The 25,498-nt window shown below is 43.4% G+C and overlaps 1 protein-coding gene across 4 annotated transcripts in view; it reads right to left on the bottom strand.

The window, feature by feature from the left end:
- CPSF6 (cleavage and polyadenylation specific factor 6) overlaps positions 1-14,566 on the bottom strand; it is a 33,078-nt gene extending 18,512 nt beyond the window's left edge. For 3 of the 4 annotated variants that reach the window (XM_053583662.1, XM_053583661.1, XM_053583660.1), the window contains exons 1-2: positions 14,411-14,539; positions 1,729-1,938 (exon numbers count right to left, since the gene is read on the bottom strand). In XM_053583662.1, the coding sequence (XP_053439637.1) occupies positions 1,729-1,938; positions 14,411-14,470 (270 nt within the window). In that variant the 5' untranslated portion in view covers positions 14,471-14,539. Of the gene's footprint in view, positions 1-1,728; positions 1,939-14,410 lie in introns of all 4 variants that reach the window. The other variant, XM_053583659.1, reaches the window with a different exon arrangement.
- Positions 14,567-25,498: the final 10,932 nt, after the last annotated feature.

The raw sequence follows: 25,498 nt of genomic DNA on the forward strand, positions 1-25,498 counted from the left end.
GTTTCAGAAAGTGGAAGGCATATATATCCTCAGAAATAAGATAGGCTTTTACTTTCAAGAGTTTCTGCTATCTTTCAGGTTTAAACTACTGATTATAAATTTTCAATGAAACTAATCTTACTTGTCACTTCCTCTTAAAAGAAAAATGATGTGAAATAAATCCAGTCTTGTTTAAATACAAAATGGAAAGAAGAAAAACTAACATGTACTGAATACTTACCATGCATTTTACATCAACTATTAATAACACCCAACACAATGCAATGGAGAAGTTAAAGAGCTTGCTTTAGGTCACAAAACTAATAAGACAGTGGAGCTAAGACTCAAATTCTTAGTCAGCCTCCACTCTCTCCCCTAACTATGGTCTCCAATAGTTATTGCTCAGACTCGGAGGTAGATCAGTCACAACTGGTTTTAAAAGAAATGTAAAGAAGACATTTTAAAAGAAAATGTTATTCAAGAAATGTAAGTTTTAGTTTGATTTTTAGATTTGTAATTTTCTTAACTCATATGTAATAACACAAAGTAGAGATATAAAAATGCTATAGGGCTATTTGAGTGAAGACTTAATGGTAGTAAAATTAAAAATCAATATATACATGCGGTTAATGATACTCTCAGTCAGTAACTGATAGTCTTATGAACAGCTCAAATTAAAATACAACATATAGTAGCAGTTTCTATAAATTAGATTTCAAATTGAAGAACAGAAATGAAACTCAAATCTATAATATGAATTTGAAATGAACAGTATTTTTATTTTATTTGCAGTTTTTTGGTCGGGGCTGGGTATGAACCCGCCACCTCCAGTATATGGGGCTGGTGCCCTACTCCTTTGAGCCACAGGTGCCGCCCTGAACACTATTTTTAAACTAGGAGTGATAATCATCTCTTCCTTTCCTTCTATGCTTCTGAATCCTGGTTTGAAATCCAATGTTTTCTTTCTTCTTGGTAAAACTGGGATATCCGAAGTGAGATAAAAGTAGTAATATATAAAGGATAACTGAAGACAAAAATAAGTTTACATTTAACTACAAGGTGAATGACCACAAAACTCAAAACTATTAGAAATGGAATTAATGATGTTTTAAAGTACTTGTATTTCCCTCCTCATTGCACAAAAAAAAAAAAAAAGAAAGAAAGAAAGAACACAAATATAGTAACTTCAAAACTTTGTTTTTAAAAACCGGGAGAAATGGAGGGAGGGGAGTGGGGCCTTGGTGTGTGTCACACTTTATGGGGGCAAGACATGATTGCAAGAGGGACTTTACCTAACAATTGCAATCAGTGTAACCTGGCTTATTGTACCCTCAATGAATCCCCAACAATAAAACAAAACAAACAAACAAAAAAAACGGGAGAAATGGCCAGGTGCGATGGCTCGCCCTTGTAATCCCAGCACTCTGGGAGGCTGAGGTGGGTGGATTGCCTGACCTCATGGTTTCAAGAGCAGCCTGAGCTAGAGCAAGATCACATCTCTAAAAATAGCTGGACATGTGGTGGGCCTGTAGTCCCAGCTACTTGGGAGGCTGAGGAAAGAGAATCGCTTGAGCCTAAGAGTCTGAGGTTGCTGTGAGCTGTGATGTCACAGCACTCTACCAGGAATGATGAAGTGAGACTCTGTCTCAAAAATAAAATAAAATAAAATAAAAACGGGAGAAAAAACAGCTACTAGAGGAGCTCCAAATCAATTACCAATAATCTAATTAACATGTTAACTTTACTTACCCATGTCAGGTTTCCAATATATAATGCAATTCTCTTTCCAGTGTATGTATAGACAACATTTGGTGCTGCTCCTTTACCCACGTCATCACCAACAGTTGGTGGGAGAGCATCCATATAATCCCGGTCTTCTGGGGCATCTCCATTATTTGCAGATGGAGATATGACATCATCATACAAATCTATCTGATCATGCCCACCATATTCAGCTTCCTGTAAGACAAGAATAATGCTCCAGATCACATAACAGTCAGAATACTATTAAATAGATTTGAATACAAATTCAAATTTTTTGTTTTAAAAATCTGATAAAGTCACACCTGTAATCCTAGCACACCTGTAATCCTAGTTGAGGTAGGTGAATTGCTTGAGCTCACAGGTTCGAGAACAGCCTGAGCAAAAGTGAGACCCTGTCTCTACTGAAATAGAAAAACTGGGGCAAGAGAATCACTCGGGCCCAAGAATTGGAGGTTGCTGTGATCTACGATGCCACGGCACTCTACCCAGGGCAACAGTTTGAGACTCTGTCTCAAAAAACAAACAAAAAAACAACAACAAAAAGAAAATCTGATATCTCATTCCTTTTATGCAAGAGATTTATTCTTCAACAGTGCCTGTAAAGTAAATTTCTATAATATGGTGCATCCTACTTTCCAACTGGTATTTATTTTAATATAAAAATAATATTCCCTTGGGAAAAGAGTGACATGGAGTAATAACATAACTTTGCTTGGAAATAAATACTCTTAAGTAACAATGCATAAATACAAATAGGTCTTTTTTTAAAAAGTCATAAAAATATCACCAACATACCCCAAACTCATTTTAAGTCTTCACTATTTGATTGTAAAAAATACAATTATTGGGGCGGCACCTGTGGCTCAAAGGAGTAGGTCGCCGGCCCCATATGTCAGAGGTGGCAGGTTCAAACCCAGGCCCGGCCAAAAACAGCAAAAAAAAAAAAAAAAAAAATTATTTTCTTTGGTATTTAGATCTTGTTTCCCAACCCTGAGAAAGCTACTACTTTTATTTTTATTTATTTATTTTTGACACAGAGCCTCAAGCTGTCACCCTGGGTAGAGTGTCACAGCATTATAGCTCACAGCAACCTCCAACTCTTGGGCTCAAGTGATCCTCTTGCTTCAGTTTATCTAATTTAGTAGAAACAGGGGTCTCACTCTTGCTCAGGCTGGTCTCGAACTTGTGAGCTAAAGCAATCCATCCACTGTGGCATCCCAGAGTGCTAGGATTATAGCTATGAGACACCATGCCAAGCCAAAGCTATTACTTTCAGAAAAAAGCAGAGCGAACTAACTGAGCTATGGGAAAGTGAACAACAAAAACGGGTATGTAAATAATTCAAAATGTCATTAACAAGGCTTGGCTCCTGTAGCTCAGTGGGTAGGGCACCTGAACTCAGCCTGGGCCAGCCAAACAACAATGACAACTACAACAAAAACATAGCTAGGCATTGTGGCAGGCGCCTATATTCCCAGCTACTTGGAAGGCTGAAGTAAGAGAATCACTTAAGCCCAGGAGTTTGAGGTTGCTGTGAGCTGTGACACCACAGTACTCTACTGAGGGCGACATAGTAAGACTCTGTCTCGAAAAAAAAAAAAAAAAATCATTAACAAGGGAAAGAGAAATAATGCACTATAGATAAAACTACCCAAATTAGTACCTTATAATAGTTTTAGTATTCTCAGTGAACAAAGAGCTAATGCTTACCTGGCTTCTTAGATACCTAGTCAAGTAAATTACCAAGAGAAAGAGAGAGTTCAGGGTCTAGTAAACAAACTTTTGCTACCGAGTATCACCAGTGAAATTAAAGAAATACTAGTAGATGTCACTTATAAGCTTAAATGATAAGCAAGGAAGGGGAAAACAAAACAGATCTGTGAGAAGAAAAATGGAAAGTGGTTCAATTTGTAAAGAAGCATAAGAAAAATAAAATGTAGGTATTAGCAAAACGCTTAACCCCTTTCCAATTGCCTTTGCTAACTAATCATTACTGGGCCACAAGCTTGACTAAACCCCCACCAGAGGAAAGGTCCATTTTTATCTTCCTCTCTCCTTTTTGGGAACTAAGTACTTAAATCAGTGTCCGTAACTATTTGATTCTTATGAGGTAAAACATCTTATGAGAAAACAAAGGACAAAGAACAATTTTAAGAGAACTTAAAAGTTTAGACATAACCCAAAGACTCTCCTAATTAATGCAATTTACTAAGGAACTGTTAGCATGGCACATCACAGGGAGCTAGTGTCAGGGACTTTTACAGGGATAGAGAAGGACCAATAAAAATCCACTTGTTTTATGACTCTAAACAGATCAACAAGATATTATTATGGATCCCAAGGGGGGTATGGATACGCTTTGTTATTTAGAAGAGAAAGCAAGAATACAATTTTTTAAAAAGGAAAGAAAAAGGCCTAGAAGGAGAAATAGCATTTATTTTACACATAGCCAAAGGGACCTCAAATTTTGCAAGGCATAATGAAAGAGTTATCCAATTAACTAATTACAGAAGGTTTACATACCAATTTTACTTGTTATGAGGTGGAATGCCTGTAAGACTTATTTATTTAACAAGGTGCCCAAGATCTCAAGGTTGTATCAGAAAACAAAGCCATTTTTAGCAAGAGGCAGAAACTAAGACATTGGTCACTGAATAATGCCATAGTTTTCTTCATACAGCAATACAAAAATATTTTAAGAAATCAATTTTTATTGAATAAAGTAACGTGCTCAAATTGTAGTGACAGTAAAAATTAGAAAAAAGTAACTTAAGTTTTGTTAAGAAGTTTCAATGCAGCTGTAGCTTCAGGCGGACTGGTTGCAGCAGTAGTTCTACACACTTAATACACTAAAGAGCTTCCCACAAGGGCCAGTGAGCACTTTAAACTCTTCTGTAAATAAGAATTATCAATATTATTCAAAGGGAGCTGGGCATCCATCTTCCTCAGCAGAGACTATAACCACAACACATGGTCTGAGGAAGAGTAAAAAAGAACGCAAGTATTATTAAAGGCAAGAATAAAAGAACATTGGTTAACACATTATTTGATTTTTTTATTTGCTGTAAATCTGTAAAAATGTTTACACAAATAGAAACAACTTTACAAGCATAACTGCAGCTACACTAACCTGGTACAACACAATCACTATTTTAGTCCATCCATAAATACCTATGTTGACACCAGTTTCCTATATTGATACAATCCTACCAATACTTAGGATCAGCCATTTTGTCAGATAGTTGGGACTGCTTCCAAATGGTTGTAGCATGATGCTAATTGAGATCAGGGTCCTGGGGTTTGATCTCCGTGTGGACTAGTTATCACTCTCTCTCCCTTCTAAGGAGTTATTTTAGATGGTATTTTACTACCCATAAAAATTTTACTGTGATAACCTTGGTATCGCGTATCGCTGTCAAAGAATCTTCATTCTCCCTGACAGGCTCAACATTGCTTTAGGTGGTCCTAAAATTACAGCAGTAACATCTATGCATTATGATCTACCAGTAATGCACAGAAAAGGCCACTTCTTTCAAAGCCCCTCTATTACAAAAAAAAAAAAAAAAAAAAAAAAAAAAGATTTTGGCTGGGTGCCTATAGCTTAGCAGCTAAAGGGTTCCAGCCACATAAACCAGGGCTGGAGGGTTCAAACCCCACTCAGGTCTGCCAAACAACAACAGCCGGGCATTGTGGCAGGTGCCTGTAGCCCCAGCTACTTTGGAGGCTGAGGAAAGAGAATCACTTAAGCCCAAGAGTTTGAGTTTGAGGTTACTGTGAGCTGTGACACTACAGCAGTCTACAGAGGGGGCAACAGTGAGACTCTGTCTCACAAAAAAAAAAAAAGAAAAAGAAAAAAAGAAATTTTGACCCTGGCTCAGCGTCTGTAGCTTAGCAGTTAGGGCGCCGGTCACAGACCAAACACACTGAGGCTGGCGAGTTTGAACCTGGCCAGGGCCTGCTAAACAACGACAACTGCAACAAAAAAATAGCCAGCGAGAGTATGAGGTTGCTGTGAACTGTGATATCACAGCATTCTACTGAGGGGTGACATAGTGAGACTGTCTAAAGAAAAAAAAAAAAAAAAGAAAGAAATTCTGACCCCCCCCACAAACAAGCAAAACACACACTTCAGTGCACACAGCGTAAGTTTTCCTGAAGTTCACAGAATTTTTTTTTTTTTTTTAAATCGAGACAGAGTCTCATTTTGTCATCCTCGGTAAAGTGCACTAGTGTCATAGCTCACAGCAACCTCAAACTCTTGGGCTCAAGAAATCATCTTGCTTCAGCCTCCCTAGTAGGTGGGACTACGGGCACCCGCCAGAATGCTTGGCTACTTTTTTTGTTTGTTTAGCAGGCCCGGGCTGGGTTCAAACCTACCAGCCCTGGGGCATGTGGCCAGCGCCCTAACCACTGAGCTACAGGTGCCCAGCCCACAGAATTTTTCTTGACTTTTTTCACATCAGCAAGAATTCTATACACTACTATGAACATAAAGAGTGGTATCTACGATACAGAATCTGTCAGTGTCCCCCTCATCTGTTGGGGATATGTCCCAAGACCTCTAGTGGATGCCTGAAACCATGGAGATTATGAACCCTAAATATGCTTTGGTTTTATACATGCTTTTTTTTAATGCAAAAGTTTAACTCCAAAACTTATACATACTATGATGTTTAATTTATAAAATTGGCACAGCAAGAGATTAACAGTAACAATAAAATAGAACATGCCTGATGTTTTAGGCAATGATGGATCATATATGTGCATAGATAGTGATCCCATAGATTATAACAGAACTGAAAAATTACTTTAGCCTAGTGATGTTGTAGCTGTGTTAACATCACAGCACAACACATTATTCAAGTGTTTGTAGTGGAACAAACCTACTGCACTGCTAGTCACATACAAGTACAGCATATGCAAATGTATAGAGTGCACAATATTTGATGTTAAGTGAATGTGTTTATATACCATTCATCATTATTTTAGCGTACTCCCATTTATATAGTAAAAAGTTAACTATAAAATGGTCTCAGGCAAGTCCCTCAGGAGATATTCTAGAAGAAGGCATTGATACCACAGATGACAATTCCATATTATTTGTCCCTGAACATCTTCCAGTGGGACAAGATGTGGAAGTGAAAGACAATCCTTACCCTATAGATCTAGGCTAATTGTGTCTTAGTTTTTAACAACAAAGTTGAAAAACTGAAATAAAGAAATTTAAAAATAGAAAAAAGCTACTGGTTTGGTAGCTCACACTTGTATTCCCAGCACTGGTAGAGGCCAATGAGGGAGATCTCTTGAAGGCCTGGCCAACACAGTGTCTTAAAATAAAAAAAAATAATAATAAAATAAATAAATAAATAAAATACTAGTCAAGCATGGTGGTGTGCACCTGTGCTCCCAGCTACTGGGAAGGCAGAGGTGTTATTACTTGAGGCCAGGAGGTCAAGGCTGCACTTAGCTGTGATCATACCACTACACTACACTATACTACCCTCTAGCCTGGACAAAAGAGTGAGACCCTGTTCCTATTCAAAAAAAAGATAGAAAAGAAGAAAAAAAGCTTACAGAGTAAGGATACAAGGAAGGAAAATATTTTGCACAACTATACAGTGTTTTTTCAACTTTTCAATAGAGTGTTACTACTAAAGAGGTAAAAAGTTAAAAGTTACAGTAAGCTAAAGTTAATTTATTATTGAAGAATGAAAAAGAAAAAAATATAGTGTAAGCCAGGTATACTGGAAAACATTAAATAAAGTCTACAGTGGTGTATAGTAGTATCCTAGACCTTCAAGCCTGATTTATGTGCCCCTTATTTTACCTTTTTTTTTTTTTGAGACAGAGTCTGAAGCTGTCGCCCCTTGGTAAAGTGCCATGGTGTCATAGCTCACAGCAACCTCCAACTCTTGGGCTCAAGCGATCCTCTTGCCTTAGTTTTTCTACTTTTAGTAGAAATAGGGTCTTGAACCTGTGAGCCCAAGCAATCCAGCCTTGGCCTTCCAGAGTGCTAGCATTACAGGTGTGACCCACCATGCTCAGCCTCATATTTTACCTGTTATAACATATTTTTCCTGTACCTTTTCTATGTTTAGAAACACAAATACTCCTCAACTGTTACAACTGCCTACAATATCAGTACGTAACATACTGTATAGGTTTGTAGCCTAGGAGCAATAGGCAATAAATACCACACCTAGGTGTATAGCACAGATTTATGTTAAGTATCCTCTATCATATTCACAGGAGGAAATCCCCTAATAATGTGTTTTTCATAAGTATCCCTCTGTCATTAAGGGACACATACCTTCTTGACAATATACTGTAATAAAATTTAGTCTGGGCAAGGTGGCTCATGCCTGTAATCCTAGCACTTTGGGAGACTCCACTTTGCTGCAGCTCGGGAGTTCCAGACCAGCCTGAGCTAGAGCAAGACCCCATCTCTAAAAACAGCGGAGCGTTGTGGCAAGCACCTGTAGTCCCAGCTGCTCGGGAGGCTGAGGCATGAGAATGTCTTGAGCCCAAGAGTTTGAGGTTGCTGTGAGCTATGATGCCACAGTACTCTGCCAAGGGTGACAAAAACTCTGTCTCAAACAAATAAAAATAAGAATAGGGCGGCGGCTGTGGCTCAAAGGAGTAAGGCACCGGCCCCATATACCGGAGGTGGCGGGTTCAAACCCAGCCCCAACCAAAACTGCAAAAAAAAAAAAAAGAGAGAGAGAGAGAGAGAAAAATAAGAATAAAACACTATAAGGCAAGAAAATTTATGCAAATGTGGCCTAAGTACCTTACTATATATATTTTTAAATCTTGGGTCAACTAAAGGTAACTGAAACCATGGAAAGTAAAAGTGTGGATAAGAGGGGAGATTGTAAGTAGGTGTCTCATCCTCACTACAGTGTAGTCTAAGGGTAGAAACTATCTTTATACCCCACCCTCGTTGGCCTATAACAGATGCCCACAAAATGTATTTTGAACACCTAAAGTTTTTAAAATTATCATTTAGTTTTGGTCAAAATAAAAAAGAAAATCTACAATTACACAATATTGGGCTAGTACTACTATAATTGAGTACAAATCCCAGTTCAAACTGAACTGATACTCTACTTAAAGTATGAGACAGAATCCTTTTTTCTCAACTCCAAATTCAAGTAACATAGAGGTTTAGAAATAGTTTCAAATTCCCTTTCCAGTAAAGCAACTGTTCTCAATTTGATGACATCCAAAGACCTTCAATTTATGGTGCCTGCCATACAGAGCCTGTCCTATCCTCTAGACTTAAAACCCCTAGATTAAAGAGTCCACGTGGAGACTCCCGAGGGAGTTCTTTAGTTCTTTCCCCCTTCCAGAAGCTCTGGTGCTTTTCTGTATTCCTTTCTAACTTCTAATAAAAGTCCTATCTTACCACTGGGGGTGTGGAGGGTGTGGGGGAAAAGCCAGTCCCTAGTGCCTTCTCTCCTTCATTCTCCATTCTTAAATTCATTTGGCTTAGAAAGGATCTCTATTATAGTTTCACCAATTTATTCTCATCCTATCCCAAAACAGTTTCTTCTAAAACTGTTGAATGTCTCACGCTTTTTGAAATACTGCGCTTTACCAAAACAACAACAAAAAACCCTTCATAGAAACATAACATTTAAAATGGTAGAAAATGGAAAACACAGAGACTACAAAGAATTTTTTTTTTTTTGAGACAGTCTCACTTTTGTGCACTCAGTAGAATGCTGTGGCGTCATAGCTCACAGCAACCTCAAACTCTGGGTTCATGCTCAGCGCCTGTAGCTTAGTGGTTAGGGTGCTGGCCACACCAGGATTGGCAGGTTTAAATCTGGCCCAGGCCTGCTAAACAAAGACAACTACAACAAAAAAATAGCCAGGCGTCATGGCGGGCACCTGTAGTCCCAGCTACTTGGGCGGCTGAGGCAAAAAGAATTATTGAAGCCAGTGGCGCCTGTGGCACAGTGGGTGGGGTGCTGGTCCTATATACTGAGGGTGGTGGGTTCAAACCTGACACCGGCAAAACTGCAAAGAAAGAAAAAAAAAGCCAGGGGTTGTGGCAGGCACCTCTAGTCCCAGCTACTCGGGAGGCTGAAGTAAGAGAATCGCCTAAGCCCAGGAGTTGGAGGTTGCTGTGAGCTGTGATGCAACAGCACTCTACTGAGGGTGATAATAAAGTGAGACTCTGTCTCAAAAAAAAAAATCACTTAAGCCCAAGAGTTTGAGGTTGCTGTGAGCTGTGACTCCATAGTACCCTACAGAGGGCAACACAGTGAGACTCTGACTCAAAAAAAAAAAAAAAAAAAAAAAAATCTCTTGGGACTACAGGCATCTGCCACATCTTTATAGGTAGGGTCTTGCTCTGGCTCAGGCTGGTCTTTTTTTTTTTTTGGAGACAGAGTCTTACTTTGTCACCCTTGTAGAGTACTGTGGCATCATAGCTCACAGCAACCTCCAGCTCTTGGGCTTAGGCGATTCTCTTGCCTCAGCCTCCCGAGTAGCTGGGACTACAGGCACGTGCCACAACACCTGGCTATTTTTTGTTGCAGTTTGGCCAGGGCCGGGTTCAAACCTGCCACCCTCGGTATATGGGACCGGTGCCCTACTCACTAAGCCACAGGTGCTGCCAGGCTCAGGCTGGTCTTGAACCTGTGAGCTCAGGGAATCCACCCGCCTCAGCCTCTCAGGGTGCTAGAGTTATAGGCGTGAGCTACCAGACTACAAAGAACTTTGAAATACACAAATGCAATTCAAACTGCAGCTCACACCAGAGAATAAAGGATTTTTAAAAATGTTTACACTAGTTTAGGAGCCAAAGTAAAACTGGTTAATACTTAGCAAAACATTTTACTGAAGTACAATAAAGTCAGTTTGTTATAAAACCCGGTAGAAATAAGATTACCAATTAATAACGATGCATATTAAATCAGTTGGAAATAATTTTGTAATTGCCTCTTATTCTGATAAAATTTCATAAAAATATTTCAGTGACAGTAACTTTTTTTTTTTTTGAGACAGTCTCACTATGTTGCCCTCAGTAGAGTGCTGTTGCATCACAGCTCACAGCAACCTCCAACTCTTAGGCTTAAGCAATTCTCTTGCCTCAGCCTCCTGAGTAGCTGGGACTACAGGCGCCTGCTACAAGTCTGGCTATTTTTGGGTTGCAGTTATCACTGTCGTTTAGTAGGCTGGGTTCAGGCTTGAACCCAGCACCTTTGGTGTACGTGGCCTGCGCCCTACTCACTGAGCTACTGGCGCCAAACCAAACGCTAACTTTTTTAAAAAAGAGAATAGGACCAGGCATGGTGGGTCAACCCTGTAAGCCTAGCACTCTGGGAGGCCGAGGTGGGTTGACTGCCTGAGCTCGTAGGTTTGAGACCAGCCTGAGCTAGAGCAAGACCCCAGTCTCTAAAAATAGCTGGGTGATGTGGTGGGTGCCCATAGTCCCAGCTACGTGGGAGGCTGAGGCAAGAGAATTGCTTGAGCCCAAGAGTTTGAGGTTACTGTTAGCTGTGATACTATGGCACTCAACCAAGGATGACAAATGAGAATTTGTCTCAAAAAATAAAAAAAGAATAAGCTTTTACAATAACTAACTATCCTTTTGAGGCCTTTTTCTGTACCATGGCAAGCTGTAAATTAGAAGCCAATGATGGGTAAAATAACAAAAACAGTGCCTCCATTTAATCTCCCCATTAATATATACAAACACATAAAAATTTTACCAGTAAAATGATATAACTATGTGTTAGATATAATGCTGAACCAATAGTGTAGTTCACAGAATGGTAACCTCTTACCCCCTGCTCAGTCAACACTAGCAACTGCATAAAGGTAAGAAGGTTCACTCCACCCAGCCACCTGAACAGGGGAGATGTCCGTCCTAAATGCAGTATGTGAAAACCTAAAAATATTTCATTAGGAAATACTAAAGAACACTACATTGTAAAATTGTGCACCAGTTCTTCCTTTACAGGGCATAGAAAGGTGAAGCAATGTATTCTCCGTTGAGAAAAGCTAATGAATAGGGCGGTGCCTGTGGCTCAACGAAGTAGGGCACCAGCCCCATATGCCCGAAGTAGTGAGTTCAAACCCAGCCCCAGCCAAAAACTGGGAAAAAAAAAAAAAAAAAGCTAATGAATAACACAACTATAATCATTATTATACTTTAAAATAACTAAGAGTGGAACTGGAATGCTCCTAACACAAAGAAATGATAAATGCCTGAAGTGACCCATAACCCAATTACCCTGATTTGATTAATTCACATTGAATGCAGGTGTCAAAACATCACATGTACAAACATATACAACTATTACAGCTCCGTAATAATTAAAAACTTAAAAAAAAAAAAAGGTAACAGTCTGGCAGCGCCTGTGGCTCAAAGGAGTAGGGTGCTGGCCCCATATGCCGGAGGTGGCAGGTTCAAACCCAGCCCCAGCCAAAAACTGCCAAAAAAAAAAAAAAAAGTAACAGTTTAACAATTAATTGCTCCTTTACTTGTAGTTATGACCCTCCTCTGGATCCTTTTTTTTCCAGATAATAAAAAGAAATTTCCTAGAGATCTTTTATCTGTTGACTTTATTAAATGCATTAGAGTCTGTGATGCACTCAAGGAATTTTGCTAATTTGTAAATGACAAAACTCATGCATCATACATTCAAAAAAGCACAATTCGCTGGGTGCCCCAACCACATATATCAGGGCTGGTGGGTTCCAACCCGGTCCAAGCCTGCTAAACAACAATGACAACTACAACAAAAAAAAGCCAGTCGTTGTGGCCGGCGCTTGTAGTCCCAGCTACTTGGGAGGCTGAGGCAAGAGAATGGCTTAAGCCCAAGAGTTTGAGGTTGCTGTGAGCTGTGACACCACAGCACTCTACCGAGGGCGGTATAGTGAGACTCTATCTAAAAAAAAAAAAAAAATATATATATATATATATATATATATATACATATATATGCACAATAAAAAAAAATTAAAACCTAACGTTTGATTACAATGGGATACATCTAAACAAATCCAGTTATTAACACAGTAGGAAACATTTAAGAATGATGGGAAAGGGCGGCGCAGTGGCTCAGTGGGTAGGGTGCGGGCCCCATATACGAAGGGTGGCAGGTTTGAACCCTACCCCAGCCAAACCGCAACAACAACAACAACAACAAAAATAACTGGGCATTGTGACAGGTGCCTGTAGTCCCAGCTACCCGGGAGGCTGAGGTAGGAGAATCGCCTAAGCCCAGGAATTGGAGGTTGCTACGAGCTGTGACGCCACAGCACTCTACGGAGGGTGACAAAGTGAGAGTCTCTTAAAAAAAAAAAGGCAGGAAATATTTTTCTTTTCTAATATTTAAACCAGAGACACAAAATCACTCCTGAGAAACAGAACAGTAAAGATTTTTGAGTTTCCATATTTTTTAAAATCTTGAGCACCTAAGTGACAAATAAGATCCTTACTGGAGGAAGAAACAACTCACGCCAATCAGCAGGATTTTGTTAAGCTTTTCACACAGACTGGGGAAACAAAAAATAAAGCATTCAGATGCACTGCAGTTAGGCAGTTTGATTCTATGAAACGTGTTGCTACACAAAGCGCGGTGCAGTCGTGCAGAGCAGGTTCAGAGCGTGCACGTCACTGCCCTGGTGACAAACGGCATCTCCTGCATCAGGGATGCCCGTTACCAGCCGCGCAGGCCCGCCGCCGCCCCTCGGCCAGCCTCGCCTCTCCGAGGACAGGTAACGCCGTTTCCGAAAGCAGGGTCGGCCCCACGTCTCTTGACTCCTAACCTCTACCCTGAGGGTTTCAGGAGGACGTGCCCGCACTGCCATCGCTCCTCTGCGGGGGAGCGCCCATCTTTTTGTTCTCCCTGCCTGTGGCGCAGGCCGCGGTCTTCACGGGTTCCCACCACAAAAGCCGAGCGCGGCCGGGCCTCCAACGCCGCGCCAGCCGCAATCGCCGGGCGGGACCCGCGCCCCGCAGATACGACCCGCTGGCCCCAACGTCAAAGGACTGGTTGCAAACGTGCCCGCTCGAGCCAGAGCCAGAGAGAGAGAGGGAGAGAAAGAGAAGGCGGGCGCCATGCCGAGACCCGCCGCCGACGCGAGCGGGGAGCCCAGGAGACCCGGCGCGCGGGATACAAAGGGCGGTGAGCGCGGCCTTCCATGAGGCGGCCGTAAGCCGACGGGAGACAAAATGGAGCGCCGGGAGGAATCCGAGCCCGAGCGGCATCGCCGGGGCGGCGACGGCGGCGGGGGGCGCGCGCCCGCCGGGCTTCCTCGTCGCGCGGGAGGCAGCGGGGATTGGGGGGGGCGACCCGTTCTCCCCGCCGCGCACACGCGGCCCGGCCGCCCGGGCCTAGCGCGGCGGGAAGCGCCCGCCGGCCCCCGCCAACAATGGGAGCGAGGCGGGGCGGGCGGCGCCTGCAGGGCGGCCCGCGTCCGCGCTCCGGGCCCCGCGGCGGGTCGCAGCGCCCGCGGCCCGCGAAACGACGCGGTAGAACGGGGGGCGAGGGGGCGCCGCGCCGGGGTCGGGCGGCGCGGCCCGCAGGCGGCAAGGGCGCACGGGTTGCAGCCGCACCCGCTCGCGGTCCGCGGCGGTCCCCGGCTCAGCGTCCCGGCCGCAGCGCCGCCCGCGTCGGCGGCGTTGGCCCCGGCGCTCACGTACCTGGTTGAACTCTTCGCCCACATCCGCGTAGATGTCTATGTGGTCCACGCCATCCGCCATCTTCCCTCGGCCTCGGCCGCCGCCGCCGCCGCCTCCTGCAGGTCCGCCCGCCGCGGCAGCAGCAGCGGATCTGGCGGCGGGGGCGGGGCGCGCTGCGTCACTTCCGAGGCCGGAGGACGTGGGGGGGTGCGGCCGGGGGCGGTCGGGCAGCTGCGGCGCGGCCGCCGGGCTGGCTGAGGGAGCTGCTGCGCCCGGGCTGGTACGAGCCGGTGCTTTGGCGTGTCGGGGGCGTGGAGGGGCTTGGGTGGGGGGCGCTGGGGGCAGGTTTTCTCCTCGCGCGGCCGGCGCGCTAGCGGGTCCCGCCTGTGTCCGCAGTCTTTTCACGCTGCCTCTGATTCATTCAGACGCTTCCAAATGTTTTTCGTCTCTGCGGTTTTCTCACATTTTTCAATTCCAGGTTTTATAGAGGTGGGAGTTACGTAAGTCCCGGTTAGATACATGCGTTCCGTGAGCGCCTTGGACCCAGAAGGGTTATCTTAGACCTGCATCCTCCGAGCCCCGCAAACCCGTGTTTACATCGTCCACACCGGACACCATCGGTGGATCTGTCTGTGCGCCGTTTAAGCGGCCATCTGTCTCTAGTCGTCGTCCGAGGCTTCTCTCCTCTCCTGCTCGTTGCCCTTCGTTGTCTCCTCTTTAGATCTGCAGTAGGTCTTCTCTGGCACGTTTCAGATGCTTCCAACTTAAATGTGCAGGTATCTAGCGTCCAGGGGCTTCTGTCTCCAAAACAATCTCGGGTCTGAGCGGGAAGAACACTGGAAAAGGTGTCATTAGGTCCAAACATCCCACTTTACAGACTAGACAACTGAGGCCTAAAAGGAACTTAATGGTTCAACTGAATCCTATCTGCAAACTCCCTTTAGCTGTGTTAGGTAACGTATTTGCAGGATCACGTGGTTAATAAAGGTAAGAACCTTTTGCCACCAATACTTTATTCAAAACTCCCTCTATAGGGCGGCGCCTGTGGCTCAAAGGAGGAGGGCGCCAGCCCGGGGCAAAAACAAACAAACAAAACCACTGCCTGTATAGTTGAAACCCTTCTCCGTTCTTTATTTTCCACCCATTTAAAAGCCCACTCGGTTACCGAGTGTTTTCTGAGATACAGACTGCCCAGAAATCAATCATACAATGATAAGCCAAGCAACATCTGTACAGCTTGAGCACCCCAATCTGAAAATTCAAAATGCACCGACTGAAACTACAAGTGGAGAAATTCACACCTGATCTCGTGTGCTGAGTCGCAGTCAAAATGCAGTCAAAACTTTGTTTCACACAAAAAAATTATTTAAGGGCGGCGTCTGTGGCTCAAAGGAGTAGGGTGCTGGCCCCATCCCATATGCCAGAGGTGGTGGGTTCAAACCCAGCCGCGGCCAAAAACTGCAAAAATAAATAAACAAATAAATACATAAACTAAAATAAAATATTAAAAAAAAACAAAATAAATAAAATTAAATTAAATTAAAATAAAATACTGTGTCATGGGCGGCTGTTGCTGTCCACTGGCCTAGTCAGAGACACTGCAGACAAAATGAATGATTTATTAAGGGAAGGCTGGTGCTTGCTAAGGCACAGCAGCAAATGGCCGTTCTTACTCACATTCTTATATATCCGAAATCATCAGATAGAAATAATCCAAGAACAAGGAAGACAACAGGTAAAGATGCCTTATCAGAGTTAACCCAGCAAAGTATGTACACACCTTTCTAAACCAAGAATATCTTGTTTAGAGATAAACAACAATGGAGATGAACCAAAAAGGGCTGGGTTGTCTGTTTTGTTTGCCTACTTCTGTATATGATTAGTTGAAAGTTTTTGTGTAAATAGAGGTAGGGGATTAAATGCAACGGTCCATTGCCGAGGCAGAAGCTCGTCTCCAGCTATGACTTGGTGAGAGCCCTCCAGGATATTCTTTCCTTTAAGGCCTGCATTTTTCAGCAAAGCCACTTATGTGAGCTGGGGGAGATTATCCCCCAAAACTCACACCTAGCCCAAGTTTTGGAAATGTCCCTTCTCAGGGTCTCATAACTTCCAGGAGCACAAATGAGACTGATTCACCTACAAGGGTGCAGTGGACTGTGCTCCTTTAGGCGGCGCCTGTGGCTCAGTGAGTAGGGCACTGGCCCCATATACTGAGGGTGGTGAGTTCAAACCCGGCCCTGGCCATGCCGGTGTGGTGGTGGGCACCTGTGGTCCCAGCTACTTGGGAGGCTGAGGCAAGAGAATCGCCTGAGCCCAGGAGCTGTAGGTTGCTGTGAGCTGTGACACCGCGGCACTCTACTGAGGGTGATAAAGTAAGACTCTGTCTCAAAAAAAACTGTTGTCTTAAGATTATGTGTACACAGTGCATTATGAAACATAAATTAATGTCATGTTTTGACTTGGGTCCCATCCCCAAGGTATCTCATTTTGTACGTAACAAATATTCCTAAATCTCAAAAAATTTACAATCTTAAACTCTTCTTGTCCTAAGCATTTCAGATAAAGGATACTCAGACTGTCCTTGGTATTTTGGAAAAAGCTCCACTGCACTCATGGAGACCAACCTTGTGATCTAGGCACCAATTTCTACTGAGATATTTTACCAACTAGAAGATTTGGTCAGGTATTGACTCTCATTTTTGGTCTCAGGATCTTTAAAATAATACCTACCTCACCAAGGGTGAAGGTTGATGGGAAGTTAAATGAGATAATATACCAAGGGATCTATTCTCTTTAGCTTCTTGGAAATACTGATTTGCTTCCTTTATTGGAGCAGTATTGGAGAAAAGAAACACTCCAGTTAAAGGGTGAGAGCATTTTTTATATTGGTGGGAAGAATAATGACCCACCACAGATGTTTGTGTTCTTATCCCCTGAACCTGTGAATTATGTCACCACACAGCAAAAGGGACTTTGCAGATATGATTTAAGTTAAAGACCTTCAGCTAGGAAGATTATCTTTGGTTGCCTGGTGGGCTCAGAGTAATCACAAGGGTCCTTATAAGTGAAAGATGATAGAATCTGATAAGGTGCAAGGACAGAAGCAGTTTATATTCTTTCTGTACGTGCAAAATTCATTTCAAGGCTCTGGCTTCTATTGTCGTCTGTGAAAAGTCAGCTGTCAGTGTGGCTACTGCTTGAAAGTAATTGGTCCTTTTACTCTGGTTGTTTTAAAATTTTTTTCTTGGATTTTATTTTTCCTTTCTTTTACTTTTTGCTCTTTATTTATGACACTTGGGATTTACTGAACCTCTTGAATATACAGATTGACATGTTTCATGAGTTTTGGAAAATTCTGAGCCATCACCTCTTCAAAATATTGCTTCTCTTCCCTCTCTCTATTTTTTCTTTTTTTTTTTGAGACAGAGTCTCACTATGTCCCGCTGGGAGAATGCTGTGGCGTCACAGCTCACAGCAACCTCCAACTCTTGGGCTTAAGCAGTTTTTTTGCCTCAGTCTCCCGAGTAGCTGGGACTACAGGCGCCCGCCACTATGCCTGGCTATTTTTTTGTTGTGGTTTGGCCGAGGCTAGGTCTGAACTCTCCACCCTTGGTATATGGGGCTGGCGCCTTACTCACTGAGCCACAGGCACCGCCCCCATGCCCCTAATTTTTCATTATTTTATCTCCCTATGCTTTATTTCGGGTAGCTTTTTTTCCTGATATATTTTCTTTCTTTCTTTCCTTTTTTTTTTGTTTTTGGAGACAGAGTCTAACTTGGTAGAGCGCCATTGTGACAGAGCTCACAGCAACCTCCAACTCTTGGACTCAAGCGATTCTCTTGCCTCAACCTCCCAAGTACTTGGGACTATAGCCACAACACCTGGCTACTTTTAGAGATGAAGTCTCACTCTTGAACCTGTGAGCTCAGGGCAACCCACCCTTCTCAGCCTTCCAAAGTGCTAGGATTACAGGCATGAGGCACTGCGCCTGGCCTTTTCTTTCTTTCCTTTCCTTTTCCCTTTACCTCCCTCCGTACATTCCTTCCTTCAACTTTTCTCCCTCCCTCAGGCTGATCTTAAACTCCTGAGCTCCAGCAATCCACCTACCTTGGCCTCCCAGAGTGCTAGGATTACGGGCGTGAGTCACTGTGCCTGGCTCCTAATATATTTTCTGTATTACTAATTCTCTCTCCTGTGGTGTTAAACTCATCTGCTGAGATATTAATTTCATGTTTTTCATAATTTTAGGCTCTATAATTGTTACCTGGTTCTTTACAAAATTTATTAGGTTTATTTTTATAGCATCTAATTCTTTGCCAAAATTGTTGGTCTTGGCTTTTATCTCTTTGAATATAGTAGGCATTTTTGGTTTACAATCTGTTGTCTATGATAATTCCAATATCTGGGAGTCCCACTGGAACTGCTATATACTGTAGGTTCTGGCTATGGCCTGGCCCCCTCCAACAATATAAATGACATAAAATCAAAGTATTTAAGAAGGATAGGAAAGAGGTTGGAAGGAGGTAAATAATGTTGTGATGTTCTCTGTACAGCTGTTTCTCTATACAAAAGAGCTTTTTCTCCTTTTCCTTCCTCTGCAAAAATGCAACCTCAGTTCCAGAGTTCAGATAACCACCATTCCAAAAAATGCTCAGTGGTCTTAATTTCAATTATAATGTCTAGGGCAGTGGTTCTCAACCTCCAGGACCTGTATCCTGTTCCTGTCGCGACCCACAGGAACTGTATTACAGGGCTGTGGCATTAGGAAGGTTAAGAACCATTGGTCTATGGGCGGCGCCTGTGGTTCAGTGAGTAGGGCGCCGGCCCCATATGCCGAGGGTGGCGGGTTCAAACCCAGCCCCAGCCAAACTGCAACAACAACAAAAAAAAATAGCCGGGCGTTGTGGCAGGCGCCTGTAGTCCCAGCTACTCGGGAGGCTGAGGCAAGAGAATCGCATAAGCCCAAGAGTTAGAGGTTGCTGTGAGCCGTGTGATGCCACAGCACTCTACCCGAGGGCGGTACAGTGAGACTCTGTCTCTACAAAAAAAAAAAAAAAAAGAACCATTGGTCTAGGGGAAAAGCAACTATTAGCTCCATTGCTGTAAGATACAATTCCTAAACCAAACATGTTGTTTTATAGGGGTGGAGTCACAGAGTAGAAACGTGACTTGACAATTCCTACTCTGTGAATTAGGAAGCCTAGAAAATTCTCAGTGAAAGTTGGTTGCTTTGAACCAAGCAGGCACCCAAAAGGACGCCCCAAAGGATGTCTAACATATTCCACCAATTAGAGGACAACACACCAAAGCATGACAGTTAGGGAAGGCAAACCAAAGGATGTCTAACACATTCCACCAATTAGAGGACAACACACCAAGGCGTGACAGTTAGGGAAGGTAAATACTAATCCATAAATATTTAACACTTGCTTTTATTTCCTACTTACTCCAAATATGTCCATGCCATATCTCTGTAGGAACATGATTTGAGTTCCAATTTACTACAGGACAGAGTTTAGTCCTATGGTCCCAAAACTTTAAAAATTACTCACAAGGGCAGCACCCGTAGCTTAGTGGGTAGGATGCCGGCCACATACACTGACGCTGGCAGGTTTGAACATGGCCCAGACCAGCTAAAACAACAGTGACAACTGCAACAAAAAAATAGCTGGGTGTTGTAGCAGGTGCCTGTAATCCCAGCTACTTGAGAGGCTGAGGCAAGAGAATGACTTGAGCCCGAGTTTGGGGTTGCTGTGAGGTATGACACCATGGCACTCTACCTAGGGCAACAGCTTGAGACGCTGTCTCAAAAAAAAAAAAAAAAAAATTACCACTATCAGTATGACATTTTAAAACAGGCAGCCATAATGTATGTAAATTTCAAATATTTTAGTAAGGCAATTTGTGTTAACATTTTTACATCATGAACACAATATGAATATAAAATATAAAAATCTAAAGCATGAAGTAATTAAGATTTTTTTTTGGTAGAGACAGAGTCTCACTTTATCGCCCTTGGTAGAGTGCTGTGACGTCATAGCTCACAGCAATCTCCAACTCCTGTGCTTAGGCGATTCTCTTGCCTCTGCCTCCCGAGTAGCTGGGCCACAGGTGCCCGCAACAACGCCCAGCTATTTTTTGTTGCAGTTTGGCCAGGGCCAGGTTTGAACCCGCCACGCTCAGCATATGGGGCTGGCGCCCTACCCACTGAGCCACAGGCGCCACGCAGTAATTAAGATTTTTAAATGTCTTAATAATCACACTGGCCTCATATTATCCTTAGTAAATATAAGTCCAAGTTTCTTTCTTTCTTTTTTTTTTTTTGCTTTCTTCCATTGTAACATATTGGATTAGATTATCTTTTTATTTATTTATTTTTTTGAGACAAAGTCTCACTATGTCGCCCTTGGTAGAGTGCCATGGCATCACAGCTAACAACAACCTCAAACTCTTGGGCTTAAGTGATTCTCTTGCCTCAGCCTCCTGAGTAGCTGAGACTACAGGTGCCCACCACAACGCCCAACTATTTGTTGGTTGCAGTTATCATTGTTTAGATGGCCTGGGCCGAGTTCAAACCCACCAGCCTCAGTGTATGTGGCTGGCGCCATAACCACTGCGCTACAGGTTCGGAGCCTGGTTCTGTTTAATACTTTGTCAAAATGGAATTCTCTACTGGAGTGAATACACTAAATAATGAGGCATATAAAACTAGTGAACTCATCATACATTTCTTCTCTTTGTGAGAAAATTACATGAAATTTCTAGGCTCGACGCCTGTAACTCAGCAGCTAGGGTGCCAGCCATATACACCGGAGCTGGCGGGTTCAAATCCAGCCCAGGCCTGCCAAACAACAATGACAACTACAACCAAAAAATAGCCAGGCATGTGGCAGGCACCTGTAGTCCCAGCTACTTGGGAGGCTGAGGCAAGAGAATTGCTTGAGCCTAATAGTCTGAGGCTCCTGTGAGCTGTGATACAACTGCACTCTACCTGTGACACTTGAGACTCTGCCTCAAAAAAAAAAAGAAAGAAAGAAAGAAAGAAATTGAAATTTCTATTTCCTTTCTTCTTTAAATACCCATTTAGTGAGGCAGAGTGGCTCATACCTGTGATCCCAGCACTATGGGAGACCAAGGTAGATGGATTGCCTGAGTTCAAGAGTTCTCAGACCAGCCTGACCAAGAGCAAGACCCCAACTCTAAAAATAGCCAGGCATTGTGGTGGACACCTGTAGTCCCAGCTACTTGGGAGGCTGAGGCAAGAGGATCGCTTGAGCCCAATAGTTTGAGGTTGCTGTGAGCTATGATGCCACAGCAGTGTACTGAGGGTGACAAAATAAAACTGTCTCAAAACAAATAAGAATAAATAAATAAATATGTATTTAACTATTTAACTACTTTCATATCTTATTTTGTATTTGTATTTTAAAATTCTTTTTCTTTTCAAGCAACGTGTTCACAAACATTTAACTTTTCTTTTCCTTTGTAGTTAGGACACCGGCATTCCACCCAATTAATGTGGAATGTACTCCCCTAGGGATCCAAGACAGTCCTAGAATTTGGGAGAATGGTCTGAATAAACTTCTCAGACAGCTGAGCTTGGCTCCTCTGAGTGCCCTTATTCAGTATGCAGATGACTTGCTAATCTTATAGCCTCTCATATAAATCTTCTGCTGAGAACGTTAAACAAGTGTTAAAATATCCTTAAGGAGGAAGGATTTCAGGTGTCAAAGGAAAAGGGTCAGTTGTGCAAACCTGAAGTTACTTACTTGGGCGTTGTTCTTTCTTCTGGTGAGAGGAACCTCCCATAGGAGAGAAGTTTGTTCTGTCACTAGCCCCTTTACAAAAAACAACCCAGGGAGTTCCTGGGAATGACATCTTAGTATGGAGAGTTTGCTAAGCCTTTATATGGTGGTTTAACAGGAGAAGTTATGGAAGGACTAACATGGGATAAAGAACAAGAAAAAGCCTTCTAGGCTCAGCGCCTGTGGCTCAAGCGGCTAAGGCACCAGCCACATACACCTGAGCTGGTGGGTTCAAATCCAGCCCAGGCCACCAGACAACAATGACGGCTGCAACCGAAAAATAGCCGGGCGCTGTGGCAGGTGCCTGTAGTCCCAGCTACTTGGGAGGCGGAGGCAGGAGACTTGCTTGAGCCCAGGAGTTGGAGGTTGCTGTGAGCTGTGATGCTACAGCACTCTACCCAAGATGACAGCTTGAGGCTCTGTCTCAAAAAAAAGAAAAAGCCTTCCAGAGCAGCGCCCGTAGCTTAGTGAGTAGGGCACGGGCCACATACACTGAGGCTGGCGGGTTCGAACCCTGCCAGGGCCAGTTAAACAACAATGACAACTGCAACAACAACAACAACAACAAAATAGCCGGGCATGGTGTTGTGACGGGTGCCTGTAGTCCCAGCTACTTGGGAGGCTGAGTCAAAAAAATCCCTTAAACTCAGGAGTTGGAGGTTGCTGTGAGCTGTGATGCCACCGCACTCTGTAGAGTTTGTTTCTTGACTCTGTCTCAAGAAACAAACAAACAAACAAAAATAAGAAAAGCCTTCCAAAATAATAAAAATAAATAAAATAAATAAGAAAAGCATTCCAAATTTTGAAACAGGTTCTTTTAAATAGACCTGCCTTAGAGAAACCTTTCTTTCTGTATCTTTTTATCGAGCCTATAATTATAATCATCCTTGTCTTAATGTTTGTGTTAGGCAATTGCCCCAGATAAAGCTCCTCTCCCAGAAAGCCCCTTCCTGCTTTCAACAGACCAAGATTAGCTGTCTCACTCTTAAAGCTCCTTTCTAAGCACAGGGAGTTGCCCTCTAAATAACAGGGAGTTGCCTGCTAAACATCTCCCTATCCCAATTACCCGCTAAAAATTTCAAACTATGGCCTGCCCCTAACAGCTCTTCCCGCCAGAGCAGTAACTCCTTATTGGCTATTCTACCACCCTGTCACCATTCTAGGACTTCCCCTAACCCAACTTATATAGGGGTGCGCTTTTGTTTTGGTTCTCTCTCTTCTTTTCTCTCCTTGGTGCTACTCTGCAGCATCCCTCCCTCGCCAATAAAGGCCTTTCGTACAAGCCTTGGTGGTCTGTGAGATCTCTGCTGGTTGAGTGCCGCCCTTTCAGTTTGGACCCTGCCTGTTCAAACTCATTAAGTTTGTTTTCCAGGCTCCAGCAGTTCCACGTTAAAATGACGGCTATACAGAGATTCCAGTAAATACAAATGGAACCTGTTGACTAAGTGACCAAAAACATCCAACCCCCTGAAACCCTTTATTTTATTAATTTTTTTGAGACAGAGTCTCATCATGTTGCCCTCCGTAGGGCACTGTGGCGTCACAGCAACCATGAACTCTTGGTCTTAAGAGATTCTCTTGCCTCAGCCTCCCAAGTAGGGACTACAGGTGCCTGCCACAATGCCTGGCTATGTGTGTTGTAGTTGTCATTGCTGGTTAGCTGGCCCAGGCTGGGCTTGAACCTGCCAGCCCTGGTGTATGTGCTACTGTGCTAAGGGCGCTGAGCCTCTGAACCTCTTTTAGAGTAGGGAACCTGAGGAGGTCCCTGATAGGCCAAAGCCTCTTTTTGACAGCAGGAAGTAGCTAAGAGCAGTAGCCATTCATTTTTCCCTCAAGATATGAGGACCCTATCTCCTCAAGGGGGGGATGAGCAGGAACAATCAGGAGTTCAAGGGGGATGGGAGGAAAGCCTGGCCTGCTGAACAAGGAAGTCTAGAGGGGCTTGTGGGATAACCTAGGTAACCAATGGCCAATAGAAAGAGACAATAATGTGACCAATAGAAAAGGGCAATAATGCCTAGAGGCACAGAGAGGCCAATGAGAAAAAATTGGCCAATGCAACCAATTTCAGAGAGAGAGTATTTATGCCTCTGTATTGCCTATGAATCTCTGTCTCTTTCACCTCTTCTCCAGTCATGAGAGAGACCCACTTCCATCTCTCTTTGGAAGTGCTCTAAACTTTCTCTTTGTTCTTAGAAATAAACATTTTCTTTGTTAAAAAAAAAAAAAAAGAGAGAGAGAGAGCGAGAGACGGCTGGGTGTTGTGGCGGGTGCCTGTAGTCCCAGCTACTAGAAAGGCTGAAACAAGAGAATCTCTTAATGCCAAGAGTTTGAGGTTGCTGTGAGCTGTGACATCACAGCACTCAACCCCAGGGCTGAGTGAAACTTTGTCTAAAAAACAAACAAACAAACAAAAAACCTGTCTCAGGATACAAAATCAATACTTACAAATCAGTAGCCTTTTTTTTTTTTTTTTGAGGCAGAGTCTCACTTTGTCGCCCTGGGTAGAGTTCCATGGCATCACAGCTCACAGCAACCTCCAACTCTTGGGCTTAAGCAATTCTTTTGCCTCAGCCTCCCAAGTAGCAGGGACTACAGGTGTGCACCACAATGCCCGGTTATTTTTTGGTTGCAGTTGTCATTGTTGTTTGGCATGCCAGGGCTGGATTTGAACCCTCCAGCTCCAGTGTATGTGGCTGGTGCCCTTAGCCTCTGAGCTATAGGCGCAGAGCCACAAACCTGTAGCTTTTATATATGCCAACAATAGTCAAGCTGAAAATACAGTCAAGGACTCTATTCCTTTTACAGTAGTCCCAAAGAAGATGAAATATCTTGGAATTTACCTAACAAAGGATGTGCAAGATTTCTATAAAGAGAACCATGAAACTCTGAGAAAAGAAATAGCTAAAGACGTTAACAAATGGAAAAGCAGGGGTGGCGCCTATGGCTCAGTGAGTAGGGCACTGGCCCCATATACCTAGGGTGGTGGGTTTGAACCTGGCCCCAGCCAAACTGCAACAAAAAATAGCCAGGTGTTGTACAGCGGGCACCTGTACTCCCAGCTACTTAGGAGGCTGAGGCCAGAGAGTCGCCTAAGCCCAAGAGCTGGAGGTTGCTGTGAGCCGTGACGTCACAGCACTCTACTGAGGGCGACAAAGTGAGACTCTGTCTCTAAAACAAACAGACAAACAAACAAACAAATGAAAAAACATACCATGCTCATGGTGGGGAAGAATAAACATTGTTAAAATGTCCATACCACCCAAAGCAATCTACAGATTTAATGCAATCCCTATTAAAGCA

This window comes from Nycticebus coucang, chromosome 3 (genome assembly GCF_027406575.1).
Source record: "Nycticebus coucang isolate mNycCou1 chromosome 3, mNycCou1.pri, whole genome shotgun sequence".
In the NCBI taxonomy this organism is placed as follows: Eukaryota; Metazoa; Chordata; class Mammalia; order Primates; family Lorisidae; genus Nycticebus; species Nycticebus coucang.